The 21,519-nt window shown below is 36.9% G+C and overlaps 1 protein-coding gene and 1 pseudogene across 4 annotated transcripts in view; both read right to left on the bottom strand.

Annotated features, from left to right (window-relative positions):
• The window catches only part of PARN (poly(A)-specific ribonuclease), a 180,083-nt gene extending 174,034 nt beyond the window's left edge, over positions 1-6,049 (bottom strand). For 2 of the 4 annotated variants that reach the window (XM_020972533.2, XM_078152781.1), the window contains exons 1-5: positions 5,868-6,048; positions 5,377-5,454; positions 3,865-3,944; positions 3,297-3,364; positions 3,130-3,211 (exon numbers count right to left, since the gene is read on the bottom strand). In XM_020972533.2, the coding sequence (XP_020828192.1) occupies positions 3,130-3,211; positions 3,297-3,364; positions 3,865-3,944; positions 5,377-5,454; positions 5,868-5,886 (327 nt within the window). In that variant the 5' untranslated portion in view covers positions 5,887-6,048. Of the gene's footprint in view, positions 1-3,129; positions 3,212-3,296; positions 3,365-3,864; positions 3,945-5,376; positions 5,455-5,867 lie in introns of all 4 variants that reach the window. The other 2 variants (XR_013485983.1, XM_020972534.2) reach the window with 2 other exon arrangements.
• A 12,156-nt stretch (positions 6,050-18,205) lies between these two features.
• Positions 18,206-20,209, bottom strand: LOC110198349 (uracil-DNA glycosylase-like; annotated as a pseudogene).
• Positions 20,210-21,519: the final 1,310 nt, after the last annotated feature.

Raw genomic sequence — 21,519 nt, 5'->3', positions numbered from 1 at the left:
TCTCAAATAAGAACTGAGTCAAATTTACAAAAATAAAAGCCATTCTGCAATTGATAAATGAGCTAAAGATATGAACAGTTTTCAGATGAAGTAATCAAAGCTATCTATAGCCATATGAAAAAATGCTCTAAATAACTACTGACTGGAGAAATACAAATTAAAACAATTCTGAGGTACTACCTCATACCTACTAGATTGGCTAACAGGACAGAAAAGGAAAATGATCAGTGTTGGAGGGGATGTGGGAAAAATGAGACATTAATGCATATTGATGGAGTAGTGAACCGACTCAACCATTCTTCAGAGCAAGTTAGAACTATGCCCAAAATGTTATATTACCCTTTGACCTAGCAATACCACTACTAGGTCTATATTCAAAAAGATAAAAAATAGAAAGGAAAAGGACCTGTATGTACAAAAATTTTTATAGCCTTTTTTTCTGGTGGCAAAGAACTGGAAATTGAGGGGATGTCCATTAATTGGGGAATAGCTGAACAAATTGTGCTATGTGATTGTAATGGAATACTACTGTGCTGTAAGAAATGATGAGCTCGGTGCTCAGAGAAACCTGGAAAGACTTGCATGAGCTGATACACAGTGAAATGTACTGTATGCAAAGTAACAGCAGTATTCTAAGATGATTAGCTGTGAATGACTTATTCTCAGCAATACAGTGATCCAAGACAACTCTGAAGGACTTAATGACAAAAAATGCTATCCATTCCTAGAGAAAGAATACAGATTGAAGCATACATTTTTTGCATTCTTTATTTATCTTGAGGGTTTTTTTCCTGGTCTATGTTTTCTTTCATAGCATGACTAAAATAGAAATATATTTTGCATGACTATACATGTATAACCTATATTGAATTGTTTGACTTCTCAATGAGAGGGGTGAGGAGGAAGGAAGGGAGAAAATTTGGAACTCAAAATCTTAAAAACAAATGTTAAAAAATTGTTTTTACATGTAATTGTAGAAAAATAAAATGCTAAACAAATTTTTTAAAAACAGTACAAAAGTTAGTTTTTAAATGACATAAATGAAATGATAGTGATAAGAGGAAAAAAGTAGAAAAGAAATAAGGGGAGGAGAGACTGGGAAAGAGAATGGAAGAGAGACTAGGAAAGAGAATTAACAGCTTGGCACAAGAGGTACAAAATCTTACCCAAGTAACAGACTCCCTGAAATTTGAATAGATCAGAGTAAAGTTAATGACTCCATGAAACAACAAGAAATATTAAGATAAAGTCAAAAGATTGAAAAAAAGATGAAAATATAAGTTATTTAAAGCAAAAACAACTCATCTGGGAAACAGATTAAGGAGAGATAGTTTAAAAATTACTCAACAATCTGAAAGCCAGTACCAAAAAGAGCCTAGACATCATATTTCAAGAAATCTTCAAAGAAAACTTGCTAGATCTCTTAGAACCAAAAGATAAATTGAAAACAGAAAAAACAGACTATCACTTCCTGAAAGAAACCTCAAAATGAAAACTCCTCGGAACATTACAGCCAAAATCCAGAGCTTCTAGGTCAATGAAAAAATATTACAAGTAGCCATAAATAAAGAGTGCAAATACAATGGAGCCACAGTCAGCATCACACAAGATTTAGCAGGTATTAGTGGAGAGTATGGATTATAATATTCCAAAAAGGTAAAAAGACAAAGACTTATAGCCAAGAATAACTCACCCAGCAAAACTGAGTAGAATCCCATAGTGAAAAAAATGGATCTTAAATGAAACAGAGGACTTCCAAGCATTCCTGACAAAAAGGCAAAAGCTGAGTAGAAACTACGAAACATAAACATAAGAATAAAAAGAAACAAAAAGATAAATACAAGTGGACAATTTGAAAAGATTTTATGAAGTTGAAATAATTGCATTCTAATGGGAAGGGGAGAAGTAAATGATATAAGCATCCCCAGAGAACTGTATTATCAGCTAGGGTCAAATAAAGGGAGTCAAGTAAGATGGAGGCCTGGGAATGTTGTGGTTTTTTTTATTATGTTGCAGTGATCTTAAAAGAAGAAAAGGAGGGAGAAAAAGGATACAGTAGAGAATGAAAGAGATGCAATGGTGGGGAGATAAATAGAAGTCTACAAACAATGAAAGGATGGAAAAGGGGACTCACCTGAACCTCACTTTTAAACGATACAGAAAGAGTTAAGCAAAATAAGGAAAATAAGATTTTATACTATAAAAACAAACAACTTTGAAAGATTTAAGAACTTTGACCATTTCAATGATCCTCCATGATTCCAGAAGCGTGATAACTTGATAACTCAGAATGCTGCCTACCTCCTAACAAAGAGGTGATCAGATAGACATGCTGAGTGGGACATGAATTTTTAGACATGGCTAATGTGAGAATCTGTTTGCTTATGAGTATTTGTTGGGGGCAGGGGGAGGAGAACTTTTTTTTTAAACTTAGGGTTGGGGCAGTGAGGCTATAGAAGGCAGGTTCTTGTTCACTGAAAAAAATGAAATTTAATTTTTAAAAAAGTTGTAGAGGGACTCTAGAGATCATCTAGTTCAACCCTACCCTTTTACAAAGAGGCAACATATTGTAGGAGACCTCAGTTTAAATCTAGCTTCTGCTATTCACTGTATGACTTTGAGCACAGACTTCTTCATCTATAAAATGAGAGACCAGATAATCTCAGTTTTTATTCAAGCACAATTTTGTGACAAGAAAAGAAAATTCAAATAAATTCCTTTTGCTATTTGTGAAAATCTAGCTTTAACAAAATGCTTTTGGAGAAAAAAATTGAAATTAATGGTTTTTCTGCAAAGTGACACATGAATCTGCGAAGGATTATACAGGAATCTTTGTAAGAAATTGCTGGAAATTTCAAAGGGTTAATCTAATGAAAACCATAAATCCAGTTCCTTCTAAGAAGAATTATTAAGAGTGCTTTATGAATTTTCACTACCTATATAAGTGTTCCTCTGAATGTCTTAGGTGTTTTCTATATTTGTCTACGGGCTCCTTCTGAGGCCTTTTGATCTTCTGCATTTTCTAAGGGATGAAATAAATGTTTAAAGTATGATTTATTACTATGCATGATTACAAATAATGGAAAAGCAACTATTGACAAATAAAAAGAACTAAATTTTGCTACTAACCTGACAAACAAATTTGACATCTGGTGAAGTTCTACTGAAGGGTTTTGGGAAAACATAAAAGTTAAATGACTTCATTATATACCTATGAAAATGAAAGATACAAGCAAATTGAGAGGTGATATCATTCCACAATAACAGAATAATTAAGACTTTAAAAAATAACCTACTTTGAATCTGTGCTGTCATATTTAAAAGTGCAAAGGCCAAACTGAAACAGCAAAAAGTCCATGGAATGCTGGAAAAGAAGAAAATAATTTGTCTATCAATATCAGAGGAGAATGAAGTTTCTTTCAATTGAAGCAATAATAGTTCAACCAAACAGAATTTCTACATCATTTAATTCCACTTTGGCAGAAAGTTTCTGGGACATCACATAAATGCTTTTAACTCAATTTATTTAATTAGCCCTATCAGATGTGCTCAGACAATCTTTATATCGTAACTGTAATTTTTATATTTGGGTAGCTACTTTCTTTCAAAAAGTCATATTAGCCAAAAGCCAAGTTTTTAAAAAACAGAACCATATCTAAATTACTCTAAATCAAATATATCGAAATTTTCATGAAATGTTTTCTACAAATCATTATGTTGTTGTTTTAATTAATAACATTGTTTTATGGTTGGGCCTTGTTTAAAAAGTGCATTTTTAAAAAGATATAGATGATTCCTCTTCACTACAATTCAGTGGGGGGAAGAGACTGAAAAATATAGAAAAATGTTTTTTAACTAACTTGCCTTTTTAAGTTTGTGATACCTTTCTTCTGGGGTGTCAAAACCATTGGTTAATGCAGTAACTGAAGGTCCATCACTGATTCCTAAAATTTAGGGGGGGAAATTTAATATTTCAGTAACTTTTCAAGATTAAACACATCACGTAGAAATTAAATGATCAATCAATGCTAATGTAAAGAAAATATTTTCCAGAACAATATACACAGCTTCATATCTTTGCACGAAATGAGTAAATAGAAGTTCTTTTATCAAGGTTGATTACTAACAATAAGCATTATCATCTATAAACATACATTCATCTGTCAGTCTAAGTCAATACTAAAAAATTCCACAATGGAATTAATTTGAGAGGGTAAATTTATTTTTCAAATGAGTTAATTTAACAGTCAGTTAAATAGTCTCTTTCAGAAATGGAAATACACCTGCAAACATCAATACGCCATATAAATTAGGAGTTAAAGAATATTAATCCCATTAAAGTCTTAACTAGACGCGTTATTGATGTTGTAGAAGTAGTTCTAGGTTCTAATCGATGCCGTAAAAGCATAAGCTCACATATATCCTTTGAAACAGGACCAGATAAGGACTCTGTATGTTGTGGAAGGACCTGCCTAGTTAAGAAAGGCTCATCACCAGAAGTTTGGCTTCCAGGTGATGAATATTTTTCTATCTATATCAATCTTCATTTTGTGGATAGGCTAGCAACATCACCAAAAGACAGATTTTCTTTGAAAATGCTTTTGTTAACAGCAACCAAAAACTTTACATAGACAATGAATCAAACAATTTGGCCAAAAAATATGCTTAGTACCATCAACAAAAAAAATTTTCAAGGAAAAAAAAGAATTTTGCTAAAATTACAATTTAAGAACAAGCTGTAAACTCTGCCTCTTTGAGCTGTGAGAATTTTATGGACCAACTAGGCCATCAATTTCCTTTATAAACAATTAAGTGGTTTTCCATATTTGCCAATCAATTCAGCCACTAATCAATCTGGGAACAAACTCAGGAGTCTGAATCAAAGCAAAAAAGTGATCAAGCCAGTTTTAATTAACAGTATCACGCTTTTGTTCAAACAACAAATACAGCTGTAGGTTCACTGACCCAGCATTACATGCATACCCTCTGGATTGTCAATAATATGTCTACAACTACATAACTTCACCGTCATTTGTAAGTTGTCCTATTTCCCAATCAACAGAAGGTGTCATACCAACACCAAAACCTATCTAATTGCTTTCATATATATTATCCTACATGATTTTTTATAAGATGCATTTGTAGTTACTAAAATGATTCCAAAAAGTAACCAAACACAACGGATCTCTTCAAGATGCACCCATTTCATAACGTAGTAAGAAGAGATTAATTTCCCCAGGTTACTCAGTAGGGTGGGGCATTAGGATAGGAGATGCTACCAAACGTGGCCCTGGACCAGGTGACCCAACATCATGTCCCTAGTCGTCTACAAGCAAGGTTTGGGAGAAGACGCTATCAAAACCCTGGACGGGATACCTGAAAACTCCCCATCGATTGCCAAGAAATCCGCCTCCTCAATGGCCTGGTATACTTTGTGAAGATTATTTTTAAAATCTGCAGAGAAACCAAGAAAAGGCTCAGACTGGGGCCCCAGGTTCAGCCCTCCACATCCGAAGACAGGAGGCTGAGGGGAAGGGGAGGGGGAAGGGCGTGGGTGGACGGAGGCGTCCAAAGCACTCGCAGCCCCTAAGCTGCCTGGAGCCGAGGGGAGCTGGGGGTTGGGGGTGGGGGTGAGGGGACAGCAGCAGCAGCAACGTGGGGATGTAGGAGAGGGACAGGCGGCGCGCGGGCTAAATGCATCGCTCAGCAGCTCCGGGGGGCCGAGGGCAGCAGCCAGACAGTCTCCAGGCCCGGCCCCTAAGGCCTGACAGAGGCCCGGGGGTCGAAGCCCAGGCCAGGAGTGGAGGGAAGGAGGGTGGGGAGAGGACATAGCGGAATCGGCAGAGAGGGAGAGAAGAGGCACGCACTGCTCCGGATCATCTCCATCCTGCAGCCTCGTCGTCACCCCACCCTCCCCCCCACCCCGACGGCGTCGCAGAGGCGGCGGTGGTGGCGGTGGCGGCGGCACCCGAGCCTTCCTTCCCCTAAACTGCACCGGGTGGCAGTGGCAGCGCGGCGGCAGCGGCGGCGAGGGCGGGGGCGCGCGCGACGGAGACTTCCGGAAACAGCGCGCGTCGACGCGCATCACGTGGCCGGCCACGTCTCCCGAAGCTGCACGAGGGCCCTCCCCGCTTCCTTTGGCCGAGTCCCGCCCAGTACTTACTTCCCTTCGGATGGTGGTAAGGGTCGTTCCATCCGGGAAGGTGGGGTGTTGTTCTCACGTTCAGATATTGTGCTGTCGCGACATCATGGCGCTGTCGCGACCGGAGCCCGCCTCTTAATTCGGCAGCGCAGCCTCCTGTTGCAGGGCCGCCCTTCAGGGCGGGAGTCCCCGCCCTACAATGACCTGATTCTCCCCCGGGGCTACGTAGCGGCTCCTGGTGTGAGCCTTGGGGTCCTGCCATCATCTCTTTCTCACTTACCTTCCATCCCTCCCTGTCTATTGGTTGCATCCCCGCTGCCTACAAACATGCCCCATCCTAAAAACAGACCAAAGTCCCCTCACTAGGTCTGTGAGGTCCTATGTCTCTCCTCCCTTTTGCGTTTCGACTCCTTGCCAAGGTGTTTTACAAACATGCCCCCGCTTTCTTTCTTCTCTCTTTTCTCTCTTCAGGCTGGCTTCGGACCTCATCATTCAACTGAAACTGCTCACTCCAAAGTTATTTTTTAATTGCCATATCTAATGAATGTCCTTTTCTCAGTCCTCATCTTGACTTCTTATGCAACACTATCCGTCTTTAGGCTTTCCTTAACACTCCTCTCTCCTGGTTCTACATCTACCTGTCTGACTGCTTCTCAATCTCCTTTCATAGATTTTCATCCAAACCTCACCTGCTAATTTTGGATCCTCAAGACTTTCCTGAACGCTCTTCTCCCTCTATTATTTCACTCGATCTCAAAAGCTCCCATGAATTCATTATATTCTCTATGCAGATGATTCTGAACGCTACCCATACAGCCCTGACCTCTCAACCTCCAATCTAGCATCTCCAATTGGATGTCTTATATACATCTTAGAATTAACATGTCTGAAACTGAACACTTTTCCCCAAAACCTTCCTCCCTTCCAAACTTCCCTATAACTGTTGAAAGCAACACCATCATCCTTTGAGGTTGTCATTACCCCAACAAAATACAATAGGACAATGGCATGAACAGAACCTCAGGTTCATAGAGGAGAGTGCAGAGGAAAAAGTGCTGGATTTGGGGGCAAAGGATCTGGGCTTGAATCCTATGTGTTGCTATCTGTGAGCCTGGGAAAGTCACCTAAACTAGCCGTTTTGTCCTCTATAATAGGAGAGGGTTAGACCAGATGACCTCTAAGATGACTTCCACCTCTGAATCCATGATCCTGTGGAAAGGACTTCAAAAGTCATCTAGCCCATCTCCCACCTGAAGAATCTGTTCTATAATATATGTAACATTCAGCCTCCTAAAGCAGATCATCAGCTTTTGGACAGTGGAAATTACTACACTTAGATCATTTAAATCTACTTCTCTACAACTTCTACCAATTGTTCCTAATTGCCCTCTGAGACTAAGAAGCACAAATTTAATCTCTCTTGTGTCAACTGAACCAGAACTGACCTCTAATCTGTGGGTGGCCAGAGCCAGACAAACAGAGCAGGCTAGAGAGAGGAGAGTCAGGACACAAACAGAAGTTTAATTAATTTCAGAGTGAGGAGAAGGAGGGCTTAACATGCTGGAAAGGCAGATCTTATATACATCCTGGGGTAGGCCATGACATAATCACTTTTAGGTCTTGAGTTACTGTTCCCATGGGTCCTGTGGGAATAGTATTGTCCCAAGCCTTTGGAGACAAGCCCACCCTGCTGAGCACAGAACCAGAGTTCTATGAGGGGAACAGGAGTGCAGTACCTGTCAATGACAAGGAACCGGGATTATGAATATGGCCCTGGGAAACAGGGGGAGCTGAATCCCTCAGTGAACACCTGGTGCTGGTCTAAGCAATACACATTGCCAGAGGGTGATATCATCCTAAACAGCACAGAGGATTATTATTATGCCAAGCTCAGGACACAGCCTTAGCCCTGCGAAATAGAGTATGTCCAAAATATTTTGACATTTCTCCCTTTTGGCCAAAGGAAGGGAGTCTGAAAAAACCCCTACCTTATGGCCAATAAAAGAGAGGTAGGTATATGTCATGAGATATGCCCCGGGGGTTAGTTCCTTGAAGGGACCTACTGGGGAAATGTGTCCCAGATAATTTATTAAAAAGAGAGGAGGCCAAGAATGTCAGAGTGAGAAAATGATCAGGGCCTTGGTGGTTGGGTACATAACAAAAGGGGAGAGGAAAAAACTAGGACAGTAGATTCAGCTCCTCATTTGGAATCTTGAGACAGCTGTCTCATCTGGATGTTGGCAGCTTCTGGGTCTGTCTACTCGGGAGCAGGGGCTTGCTTCAGATGATCCAGAATTAATGCAATAAAGCTTTTCTCACAATTCCCCAAATCAGGTACAGATCAGATTACTTAGGGGGCTCACAGTGGATTAGTTCTGAGAAGGGAGATTTACATGTCACCAAATTAACCAAGAAAACTTAAACATTGACATCTTTATTCCCAGGACAACTCTAAAAGGGGCTTCCCTGGTTCCAAATCTAGAGGTTCTGACCTAATCTAATGCAATCACTGAAATCTGGTTCTCCAATTTTGAACTTTCAGAGAATTTCAGTTTACATATTTTATATATATATATTATATATATATATATATATATTCTGTTTCTATCCTTACCTAAATCTTGTACCTGATATAAGAATCTTTTGAAAATTTATGAGGGTCTAACTAAAAATGAACTCTTCTATACTTTAAGATTATCAGATACTTAAAAAATCTGTACCATTATCAATACAATTTTTGTGTAAAATCCAATTAATCCTTAATAAATCCTTAATCCAGTTTTGAGAACTTATCACCAAAACAAATTACTATACTTAAAACTAAAACTCAAAGCCTGTATTTCCATGATAGATAAACTTTGGAAGCCAATCATATACAACTGTTTATAGTTCTTTAGAGGAAACAGTCTAATCCTGTTGCTTTTTTTCAAAATTTGCTATTCCATTTAATTAGAAACCTTTATCATTACATCTTTGTCTAATCATTTCCCCCTTTGGGTGATATTATCCCTATATTATAATTTGACCATAAATATAGGTTAAAATTATGAGATGTTCATACTTGAATCCTATTATAATAGCTTAGAGATGTTCCAGTATCAATCTATTACTTAATAGATTTAGTGTTGTATTTACAAAACTTCTTGATTATAGAAATTTGATATGTGTGAAAGGAAAAAGAGGGACATGGTCATAACACAGGGGAAAAACTCCCTTAGCTCTATTTGCTTCCAGGCATGAGTCATATCTGACAGCCAATCATACAGTCACAGAGTGTTAAAGGCAAGGCTCAGGATTAAGTAGGTGGAGAATTTTCCTTTTCAGAAAGGAACAGCACAATGGAGAAATACAGTCAGGAGTATACTACCTAGGCTTTGTTCTAGTTCATCCCCACAACCTTTCCCAGGCACAAACATCTACTTTAGCAGTTTTCAGACTGCTGCACATGCCATTTTTCACTGACAATACAGATAACTATCCCAGTAATCAAAGTTCAAAACAATAATAAGTTACAATCCCAGAATTTTTTACTTTAAATACCAAAATTTCACTAACCTCAACTTAGAGCTTGAATTTTCCTGATGTTTCCCTAACAGTTAACATTTCATTAATCCTTTATTTATAAATAAAACTACCCATATTCTGGGGCTTCAAACATATGGCAAATACCTAATAGTTGATTCACCATTAATATGTTGAAGCTACATCTTTAGACCACCTTATATACTTTCAAAATAGCCAAGGTTTACTTACTAGCTGTGTGACCCTGGGCAAGTCACTTAACCCCAATTGCCTATAAACAAATAAATGAATGAATGAATGAATAAACAAACAAATAAATTAATTAATTAAATAGCCAAGGTTTTCAAATGAAAATCTCCTATTAGAGTAAATATGATGATGATGATGATGATTACCTGTTTATAATTAAATATACCTTATTAAATATTTAACAGTTTTCAAAGATCTAATTTTTATCATATCCTTTTAAAAGCCCAATTCTTATGTAACAAAAACCAGATTAAAAATTGTCTTATCTACCAGAATTTCTGTTTTGCAATGGTCTCTCAAATTTCACAACATAAGAGATTTTAGAAATACGATGCAATTTAGAAATATTAAAAATTTAGAAATGTTATTATTGAATAACACAAATAATAAACTTCAGATGACATCAATTGCATTTCCAAATGATCACATATAAAAATCATTGATCTTATTATCTTTGGTATTTGAAAACCACTTTAAAGTCATCAAGTATGGAACAGTTACATTAAATTAGAGAAATAATAATAATGTAGTGCTTAGCATATGCCAGTCACTTTGTTAAGCACTTTACAGTCACTATATCATTTTGATTTCACAACAACAACCATTACTACCTTTCTCTTTGCAGATCAGGAAACGGGGGACAGAGATAAAATAACTTGCCACAAATTGCACAGCTAATACATTTCTGCAACTGCAGCAAAGAAGGGTGGGCTTACCAAGGACAGAGGCTGACTGGCTCCCCAACCTTGTACTGCCATTCTAAGTGCTGCCAGGTGCCCGGACTCTCCCAGGTAGTAGTTGGATGGGACCTGCCAAAGGCCAGGCCTGCCTTGGAGACACTGAATGACTGGGCTTTTCAGGGTGTGACATAAGGTACTGCCTAAGGGCTGGGGTGGCTGGTGCTGGAACCTTCCCATTGGTGGTAGTTCTCTGGTGATAAGGTTCTGAGAATGCTGGCAATGGGGCCTGACTCTGCCACCACCTTGACAGCTGCAGGTGCTGGGGTTGAGGGGCTGCTGGGGCACAGTGTGTGGGGCCCCAGTGCAGCTACTGCCCCCTCTTTTACCAGATGGAACAGATAGACATTCATGTTTCCCTATAATTCTTTAGCATTCTTTTTTCTTAATCTGATCTGAGATTTGAGGGGTTAACAGAGGGACATGGGCTGTAATTATTATTAATTAATTAATTGTTAGCATTCCCCATACCTGAGATATACCCATGATTCCAGGGGAGAGAAGTGGGGCATGCTGAGTGATCTTTTTGAGGTATTTTCCCTTTTTCAGCATCTACCGTAGCCTTTATCTAAAAGGGACCATATTTGCCATTCCTAATGATGCAGAAGACTCAGAAACAAATTAGGAAGTCAAGAAAGGGTTAACAAGAGGTTGCTATTTACCTTTTTTTTGAGGGGGTGGGCCAGGAAACAAGTAGTGATTTCCTTAATTACTTTCAGAGTGAGGAATGCTCCCTATGTTGGAGTAAAGGCGCAGCATATATATATATATAAATCACAAATGGGAAAAGGGGAGAGAAAGGTGGATTACAAACAGTCATTTCCAGGGCCTGAGTGGTCTCCCACAACAAGCCCATGAGTGCAGGACGATACAGGTGTTCTGGAATTCTATGGGAACAGTACTGTTTCAAGTCCTTGGGGATCATTACTTGGTGGAGCACAAGACCAGAGTTCTGTGATAGAAGCAGGTTCTACAATCTTTGATTTGCTTCACTTAATGTACACAGGCATAGGAATGTAGTGATTGTGAGTGTCATCAAGGGTTTGATTGATCATTTCAACTGCATTGTAAACTCTGATTCCAAAGCCAGAAGAGGCAGCTTTAAGAAATCTAAATTATTAGTATATTCATTATACACATCATATCAATTAATATGAAAATCATAATTTCCTTCACATTCCCTCCTTTTGATCAAAGATCAGAATAACCCTGAAGATCTGAAACATGATTTTGATTTTATGTAAGAGTGAGCTACAAATCAAATGCCAAACTCCTTTTGTGAATCAAATATGGTGCTGATACCTAAACCAAAAAAAGCAAAATAGAGAAAGAAAATTATAGACCAATTTCACTAATGAATATTGATGCAAAAAGCCTAAATAAAATACTAACTAAGACAGTGCAACAATATATCACAAAGGTTATACATTGTGACCAAGTGGGATTTATATCAGGAATGAAGGGCTGGTTCAATATAAGGAAAACTATTAAAATAATTGATTATATCAATAACATAATGAACAAAAAATTCTCATGATTATATCAATAGATGCAGAAAAGCTTTTGACAAAAAATACTCATTCCTGTTAAAAACAAAAAACCCCCCGAAAAGTATAGGTATAAATGGATTTTTCCTTAAAATAATAAGAAGCATCCACCTGAAATCATCAGCAAACATTATCTGTAAAAAGGATAAGCTAGAAGTCTTCCTAATAAAATCAGGAGTAAAGCAAGGGTGCCCATTATCACCACTATTTTTCGATGAAATGCTGGCAAAAGCAATAAGAAAATGAAATGGAATTAGAACAGGCAATGAGGAAATAAAACTATCTCTTTTTGCAGACAATATGATGGTATACTTGGAATCCTAGAGATTCAACTAAAAAATTAGTTGAAACAATTTTAGCAAAGTAGCAGGATATAAAATAAACCCACAAAAATCATCAGCATTTCTATGTATTACCAATGAATCCCTGCAAGAAGAGATAGGAAGAGATATTTCATTTAAAATAACTGTAAGCAATATAAAATATCTGGGAGTATACCTGCCAAGACAAAACCAGGAACTATATGAACATAATTATACAAATAATTTCAGATGCAAACAATCAGAGAAATATCAGTTGTTCATGCGTGGGCTGAGCCAATATAATAAAAATGACAGGGGCAGCTAGATGGCACAGTGGATAGAGAACCGGCCCTGGAGTCAGGAGGACCCTGAGTTCAAATCTGGCCTCAGACACATGCTATGCATTAGCTGTGTGACCCTGGGCAAGTCACTTAACCCCGACTGCCTCACCAAAAATGAATAAACAAATAAAAATTGCAATTCTACCTAAACTAGTGTAATTATTCAGTGTCATCCCAATTAAACTACCCAAAAAATTATTTTATTGAGTAAAAAAAAAATTCACTTGGAAGAACAAAAGGTCAAGAATATCAAAGGAATTAAAAAAAATTACAGGAGGAAGTCTAGCAGTATCAGATCTTAAACTGTACTATAAGGTGATAATTATTAAAACTATCTGGTCCTGGCTAAGAAATAGAATGGTGGATCAGTGGGATAGAGGAGTAGTAAATGACTATGGTAACCTTGTGTTTGATAAACACAAAGATCTAAGCTTTTGGCATAAGAACTTATTATTTGGTAAAAATTGCTGGGAAAACTGGAAAGCAGTCTGGCAGAAACTAGGTATAGACCAATATCTTACACCATTTACCAAGATAATGTCAAAATAGATACATGACTTAGACATAAAGGGAGATATCATAAGTAAATTCAAGGAACATGGAACATACTACCTATCAGATTTATGGATAGGAGAAGAATTTATGATTAAATGAGAGATAGATAGTAGTGTGGGATATAAAACAGATTCTTTTGATTACATTAAATTAAGAAGGTTTTGTACAAATAAAAGTCATTTAGCTATGATTAGAAGGAAAGCAAAAAATTGGAGAAAAAACATTATAATCAGTTTCCCAGATAAAGGCCTCATATATCATATATATGGAAAACTGATTCAAATTTATAAGAATATGAATCACTCCTCAATTCAAAAACGGTCAAAAGACAAAGCAGTTTTTGGAAGAAGAAATTGAAGCTATATATAGGCACATGAAAAAAGTTCTAAGTCATTATTGATTAAAGAAATACAAATTAAAATAACTCTGAGGTACCACCTCATATCTATCAGATTGGCTAAAATAATAGAAGAGGAAAATGACAAATGCTGGAAGGGATGTGGGAAAATTGGGATACTAACATATTGCTAGTCAAATTGTGAAGTGATCCAACCATTTTGGACAGTAATTTGGAATTTTGCCAAAAGTTATAAGAATGATATAACCCAATAAATGTAATTCAATACTATTTTCTATAAGAAATGATGAGCAGATGGATTTCAGAGAAACCTGGAAAGACTTACACGAACTGATGCTGAGTGAAGTGAGCAAAACCGTGAGAACATTGTACACAGTAACAGCAACACTGTTGGATGATCAACTATGACAGACTTAGCTTTTCTCAGCAATATGATGATCCAAGACAATTCCAAAAGACTCCTGATGAAACATGCTATCCACATCCAGAGAAAGAACTACGAAATCTAAATACAAAGTCTAAATAAAAAGCACACTACTTTCACTTTTTCTTCTGGTTTTTTCTTTCTCATGGTTTTTCCCTTTTGTTCTGATTCATCTTTCACACCATGACAAATGTGAAAATATGTTTAACGTGATTGCATATGTATAACCTATATCAAATTACTTGCTATCTTGGGGAGGGAGGAGGGAAGGAAAGTAAGGAGAAAATTTTGGAACTGAAAATCTTACAAAAATAAATGTTGAAAACTATCTTTACATGTAATTGGGGGGAAAAATACTATTTAAAAATCGTGTATACCGTTTGACCCAGCAATAACACTATTAGGTCTGTTTCCCAAGGGAAAAAGGACAAGAACCCATATGTTCTAAAATATTTATAGTAGATTTCTTTGTGATGGACAGAAGAATTAGGCAATGGCTGAATAAATTGTGGTATGTGATTGTGATGGATTACTTCTGTGCTATAAGAAATGATGAGACAGTTAATTTTGGAAAATCATGGAAAGACTTGCATGAAATAATGCAGAGTGAAACAAGTAGAATCAAGGGAACATTATATACAATAACAGCAATATTGTTTGAAGAGTAACTGTGAATGACTAAGCCATTCCAAGTAATATGATCATTGAAATCAACTATGAAGGACTATACATCTCCAAGAAAAATAGGAATAGTATTATATTTTCAGTCATGTTTGACTCTTCATGACCCAGTTTAGAGTTTTCTTGGCAAAGATACTGGAGCAGTTTGTCATTTCCTTCTCTAGCTCATTTTACAGATGAGGAAACTGAGGCAAATAGGGTTAAGTGACTTCATATATATGTATATACATACATACATACATACATATCTATATACATACATATACACATATGTATATATATACATATATATTGGCTTTCTCTAATGCAGAGTTAAGAGGAAGGGAGGGAGACAACTCAAAACTCAAAATGTAACCAAAAATAAATAAAAATAAAAATTATCTTCTCAAAGCTATACATTCCCAGTTCCTTCAACATCTCTGATGTATATTGCTACAACTAGCAATTTCAGTACTTGGGGCAAGTGGCAGTTTCTGATGGTGGCTCCCCTGAGATGTTCCTGAAGAGAATGAGAAGCATTCCCAGGATATTGCTCACAGTACCCACTAAATATCCTGACCTGGGACAAATTTCCAGCAGATCCATCCAAATTACAGCTCTGGTCTTTTGGAATATTCTTCATTACTTTTACATCCTTGTTACTATCTTCTGCACAGATTTCCAGATTATTTATGTCTTTCCTAAAACATAATACATAGAACTGAACACAGTACTCCAGACGATCTAACCAAGACAGAGAGTATAATGTAACTATTTCCTCTTTTGTTCTGGATACCAAGGCTTTTGGGTTTTTTTGGCCACCAGGCCACACTTTTGACTCCCAGTGGAAAAGTAGTGGTAGGTGGAAAGAGTTCTGGATTTGGAGCCAAAGGACCTATGAATCCTCAATCTGAAACTTACTACTGTTTATCTTTGAGCAAAGCATCTCCCCCTCTCTGAGCCTCAGTTTTCTGATATGTAAAATGAGCAGGTTATACTAGATTGCTTTTAAGATCCCTTCATGTTCAAAATCTGTGACCCTATATTGAACTTAAAGTCCACTAAAAACCCCAGGTTTGTTTTACACAAAGTATATAGTCATGACCCCCTCATGCTGTACTTGTGAGGTTGAGATATATATATGTGTGTGTATATATGCATATATATTAACAACAATGTCTATAAGGGTAGATGTGAAATAAGTTAGAAACCATCTAGCAGGAGAGCATGTAGGTTAGTATGAAGAAATTCCGGTTTCTAGGGCTAAATATTTGGAGAGTTGGGCATAGTAGGATACAATGGCTTTCTTCATGTACAATACAATGTCCTTAAATGGCATGGACTTTTATTTTAGTCTTTGTGGAATAGGTGTGTGGAGTGACCATTTTCACTTGTGGTGTCTCACAGCACTTACCCAGTCATGCAGGTACCTGCTTACTTTTAGGGCTGGCTCAATTAGTCTGACCCACTCTTTTTAAAAAAAAATCTACTTTCATTTTCTTAATTCAATCTTTTTGTTTTGTTCTGAATTTTGTTTATCTTCTCTTTGATTTTTAGGATTTCTATTCCGGTATTTAGTTGAGTATAACTAAATAGTTGGGGTTTTTTTATTAGTTGGTTTTCTAATTTTTTTTAGTTGCAAGCCCAAGTCATTGACATGTTCTTTCTTTCTTTTTTATTGATAAAAGTGACTATAGATAATACATTTTCCCTCAAGGAAAGAATGCTTTGACTGCATCCCAAAAATTTTGTTAGATATTTTCAATTGTTGTCATTATCTTTAATGAAACTATTGATTGTTTCTGTCATTTGTTGTTTGGTCTACTCATTCTTTAGGATTAAGTTAATTTAGTCTACAATTAATTTTCTTTTTTAACATTCTTTTTTTTAATTTTGAGTTTCAAATTCTCTCCTTCCCTCTCCCACCCATTGAGAAATCAAGCAATTTAATACCCATTATACATGTAAAGTCATGCAAAATATATTTCCATATTAACCAAGTAACACACACAAAAAAAAAGAAAGTGAAAAAATTGTGCTTCAGAGTTTATCAGTTCTTTCTCCGAAAGTGGATAGTACTTTCCATCAAGAGTCTTTTGGAATTGTGGTAGATAATTGTATTGATCAGCGTAGTCTTTCATAGTTGATTAGCATCATAATATTGCTATTACTGTGTACAATATTGTCCTGGTTCTATTCACTTTACTTTGTATCAGTTCATATGTCTTCCCAGATTTTTCTGAAACCATCCTCTTGGTGATTTCTTATAACATAATAGTATTCCATTACAATCACATACCACAACTTGTTCAGCCATTCCCCAATTGATGGGTATCCTCTAGATCTTCAATTCCTTACCACCACAAAAAGAGCTGTTACAATTATTTTTGCACATACAGGTCCTTTTTATCTTTCTTTGATCTCTTTGGGATACAAACCTAGTAGTGGTAATGCTGGTATTGGACATAGTTCCAAATTGTTTTCCAGAATAGTTGGGCCTGTTCACAACTCCACTAACATTAGTGTGCATTTCAGCATTTGTCATTTTCCTTTTCTCTCATGTTGTCCAATCTTATAGGTATGAAGTAGTACCTCAGAGTTGTTTTAACTTGTATTTCTCTAATTAGTGATTTAGAGAATTTTTTTCATATCCAATTAACTTTTAATCAATTCTTTAGCAGTTCTTGGTTAAATATAGTTTATACTGCCTTGTGGTCCATAAAAGATCTCATAGTCCATAAAAACTAAGTCTCATTTTCTATAATTGTCATTGCTTTGAAGAAGTCTCAACTGAGAGATAAGCTTATAATAAAGGACTTTTTTCACGAAAGAAAAAATGCTACTGCCCTCCTCTTCCAGAGCCTCAAACTCTAGCCTCAATCCCAAAGACAGAGACATGCATGCAATAAGCTTTCTTGCAAGGCTTTGCCCCTAGAATGTTAAGGGCCTGAGTGTCCATTACTCTAGAGGAAATTAAGTGTATATTCTTATGACTGAGATCTTAGCTGTGAATGGACTTTGTAATATAAATGAAAAAAGGACTAAGGAACAAAGAAAAAGTAAAAAAAGTTACTTTTTTTCCCTTTACCATCATTTGGCTGATATTTTGAAACACTCAAGACCAATCATCTCAAATTAGGAATCTTAGTTAAAAGAACAAAACCCACATATTTTGTATAGATTTCTCCCACCCCTAAACTCTTCACTAATGATCACAGCAAAGGTTATGTTATTCCTTTGGAATTTTCACTTTCAATATGATTAACAAATCTTTATTTTTAATAGTATTTTATTTTTTTAAATTACATGTAAAGACAGTTTAACTTTTCACAAATGGAAAGAACCATCCTGCCTCTGTTCCAGCTGTTTCAAAGTACTTTTGAACCAACTGATGTCTTGCCAGACTTCCTTAGTAACTCATTGGTCTTGGGTAAATGCCTGCATCCAAAGAGCCTTCTATGCACCGACAGTGGAGTGGGATGTGCAGTCTGCAGGATATGGTGGCATTTCCTATCAATAGGAATGCTTTTCTTCTGAGAATAATTCCCCAGAGCAGGAAGACAAATCCACTCAAGTTTTGATTTAGCCAAAATACCACATCTTTAAATTGCTCCCAACCTCTTTCCTAATGAGCATTGATTTGCTGTTCAAGGACTACATTGAGGAGAACACTTTATTTGGCTCAACCAGACAAATCTCCATAACTAGGATGGACCAAATCATCTATTTCTGTTGACAACTCTTTATAAATATTTTCCAAGCCTGGTGGATGTGGACCAGGTCTTTGAACACTAAAGCAGATTCCATGAGTTTAACTTGGTTCATGATATGGGTCCTGTCCCAATATGACAACTTTCACTATTTACCTAGCCATCACGCCTATCCAATGACTTTCTAGTTATACAAAACAAGTCACTCAGGAAAATGACACTTTTAGATCTTATAATAACCTTTTAATTAGCAATAAGGCAGAAGAAATATTAATATTACTCATATTAAACAAATACATGAATAATAAAATACTATACATAAACATAAGTTGCACTCTCCCACCAATGCACTCAGCATCTGTAGGGGAGAATGGGCACACTTTAGGGGTACAAGAAAACTACCAAGAAGGCACATGAGTCAGGAAAATCCCTATGATCAAGGTAATATAACTATGGAACTGTGAACCTCAGTATCCTTTTTCTGTCTAAGGAACTGTTCATAAAAGTTCCTTGATGAATATAGCTTCTGTATTAAATAGATGCTTCCACTGCTAAGGTGAATTAATCCACATTGTGCTTGATTAATACATCACTAGACATGACCTTTCAACCAAAGCAGATGATCTGCTGAGCGGCTTCTCCAACTCTCCTGTCAGAATACAAGATTACACCATGCTTATCTGTTGATTATGAAAAAAGTATTTCATGTAGTAGAGCAAAATTCTGTCTTAAAGGCTCTCTTCCAACAAAGCATCTCCTGCTTATACTTCAAAATTGGTCAAGATTTCTTGTAAGATATGATAACATAAATAACCGTATTCATTGCCTGATTGTATTGTAGTGATCAGGAAAGGGACAAAGCAGAGATGTATGTTTACCAAGAGTGTTCGACACTGTGAGGGAGGAGATCCAGTTCAGAGTCCAAGTTGAAGAGGAAATCCCTGTGGAAAACGAGGTCCTTAAGCAGCTCGATTTTTCAGATGATGTCGTGTTGGTTACATTAAGCCCTAGAACATTGTAGTCTCCTAGAAGAGCACTGTAATGCCTCAAGAGTTCTGCCTGGCAATCTACACAAGAAAGATCAAGTATATGAATAATGTCTGTTGCCCAGATTATGACGTGCAGTTAGATAAACACTCTATATAACTTGTCCATCAGTTTGTACGTCTGGGAAAGACAGTACAGATGGGCAACAAGTTCAGTCCAGAATCAAATAGGAAGAGAACAACAAGCTAGGTTGCCTTCAGGAAATGACAAAGCTCTCTTAAAGACTCTAACCTTCTGGATCTTTTTAATACCAGTATTATTTTGGTGCTGTTGTATGGCTGGACACCGTGAAGCACAAAACTTTGAAAAAGTGAAAGTGAATATTATACAGAGGACAATGGAGAAGTGTACAGTGCGTGTGAATGGGCTGCAATATATAACCAATAAGGAACTATAAAGAAGAATGGGAATAAAAGATGTCATCAGGGAAATGTATTATAGGAAGGGAAGATGGGCTGGTCATGTGAGTTAAGAGATGACAGACACTCCTCTGATATCTTTTTGATATCAGGAGCAATCAAGGAAGGCCTCCAGCATATGGGATGGATTCCTGTGGTAAAGTTATAAAAAAAGACCTCGATAAGATTCACACTGGAAAGGCATCTTTACTGACATCACGTATCTCTTAAAGCATCATAGTTTATTGTGCCTGTATTTGGCCCTTCCTTTAATTCTAACAGATCTTATTAGCTGATTCAGGTCTTCCTTTGATTCCTCTTATGATTTTAACTCATTTTAATTCTTAATTTAATTTTCATTCATGTTATCCATTTCATTATTATATCTTACAGATTTTTTTTCTGATGCCACTTCCAATAATGTTTGACATCTATTGGTTTGGGTGCTGTTCCTATTGCTTCTTTCACCCCACAATAAAAAAAACCCACAACTAACACAACTTTGATAAGCTAAATGAAGAAGAGAACTATTTATTTGGAGCTTTTCTTCAGCTTACTTATAAAATTTTGGGTGAGGGGAATATCATTTTCTTGTGAGAATTTCTATTACTTTTGTTTCTTTTTGGTGTTTGTTTGGAGGATTCATGAGGATCCTAGCTCAACTTTCAATCCTTCATTCTGCCATTTCCCAAAAGCTCATGCCTTTAAAATTTACAGAGGGTCAGCTAGGTGGTGCTGTGGATAGAGCACTGGCTCTCAAGTCAGAAGGATCTAAGTTCAAATCTAGCCTCAAACCAAACACTGGACACGTGCTAGTTGTGTGACCCTGGGCAAGTCACTTAACCCCAATTGCCTAAAAAATAAAAAATAAATGCTTGTTCCTTTGGGGCAGCTAGGTGGCACAGTAGATAGAGCACTGGCCCTGAAGTCAGGAGGACCTGAGTTCAAATCCGCCCTCAGACCAAATACTTGACACTTACTAGCTGTATGACCTCAGGTAAGTCACTTAACCCCAATTGCCTAAAAAAAATACTGTATATAAAATTTACATGAGCTCTATGGATTAGACATAGTAACGTTAAGTTGTTGTTGTTTGTTTTCAAAGGGGACAGTGACATTAGGAAGATGATGCCATGACTTGCAAGTGAATTGGATTTAGGGGAGGGCTGTGCAAGGTCACCAGCCTCATTTTCTCCTCCCGGGCATCTGGGTCTAGGGGCAAGATATTGATCAGGATGACTGGAGTGGCCCCCAGGAAGGTTAAGTAAGGAATATTTTAAAAAAGAGCTGCTTTACCATTTTGCCCACTAGAGGGGAGTAGTGTTTCATGTAAAGTACTAGAACCTATTGCCTATTTTAAGTTGGTTCATTTTCAAACCAAAGTGCATTAGTTATACAAAATATGAAAAGTAGTAAAATAACGTTAAATAGAAAAGAGAAAACATAGTACTGGCACTGGGCATGTTGTGTTATTAAATAATATGGCCTCTAGTCCATTCATCAAAATAAGCTACCCGCAGACTCTAG

Source organism: Phascolarctos cinereus, unplaced genomic scaffold (genome assembly GCF_003287225.1).
Source record: "Phascolarctos cinereus isolate Bilbo 61053 unplaced genomic scaffold, phaCin_HiC Scaffold_4;HRSCAF=312, whole genome shotgun sequence".
Lineage (NCBI taxonomy): Eukaryota > Metazoa > Chordata > Mammalia > Diprotodontia > Phascolarctidae > Phascolarctos > Phascolarctos cinereus.
The sequence above is the reverse complement of the archived record's forward strand: the minus strand, read 5'-3'. Positions and strand labels throughout refer to the sequence as shown.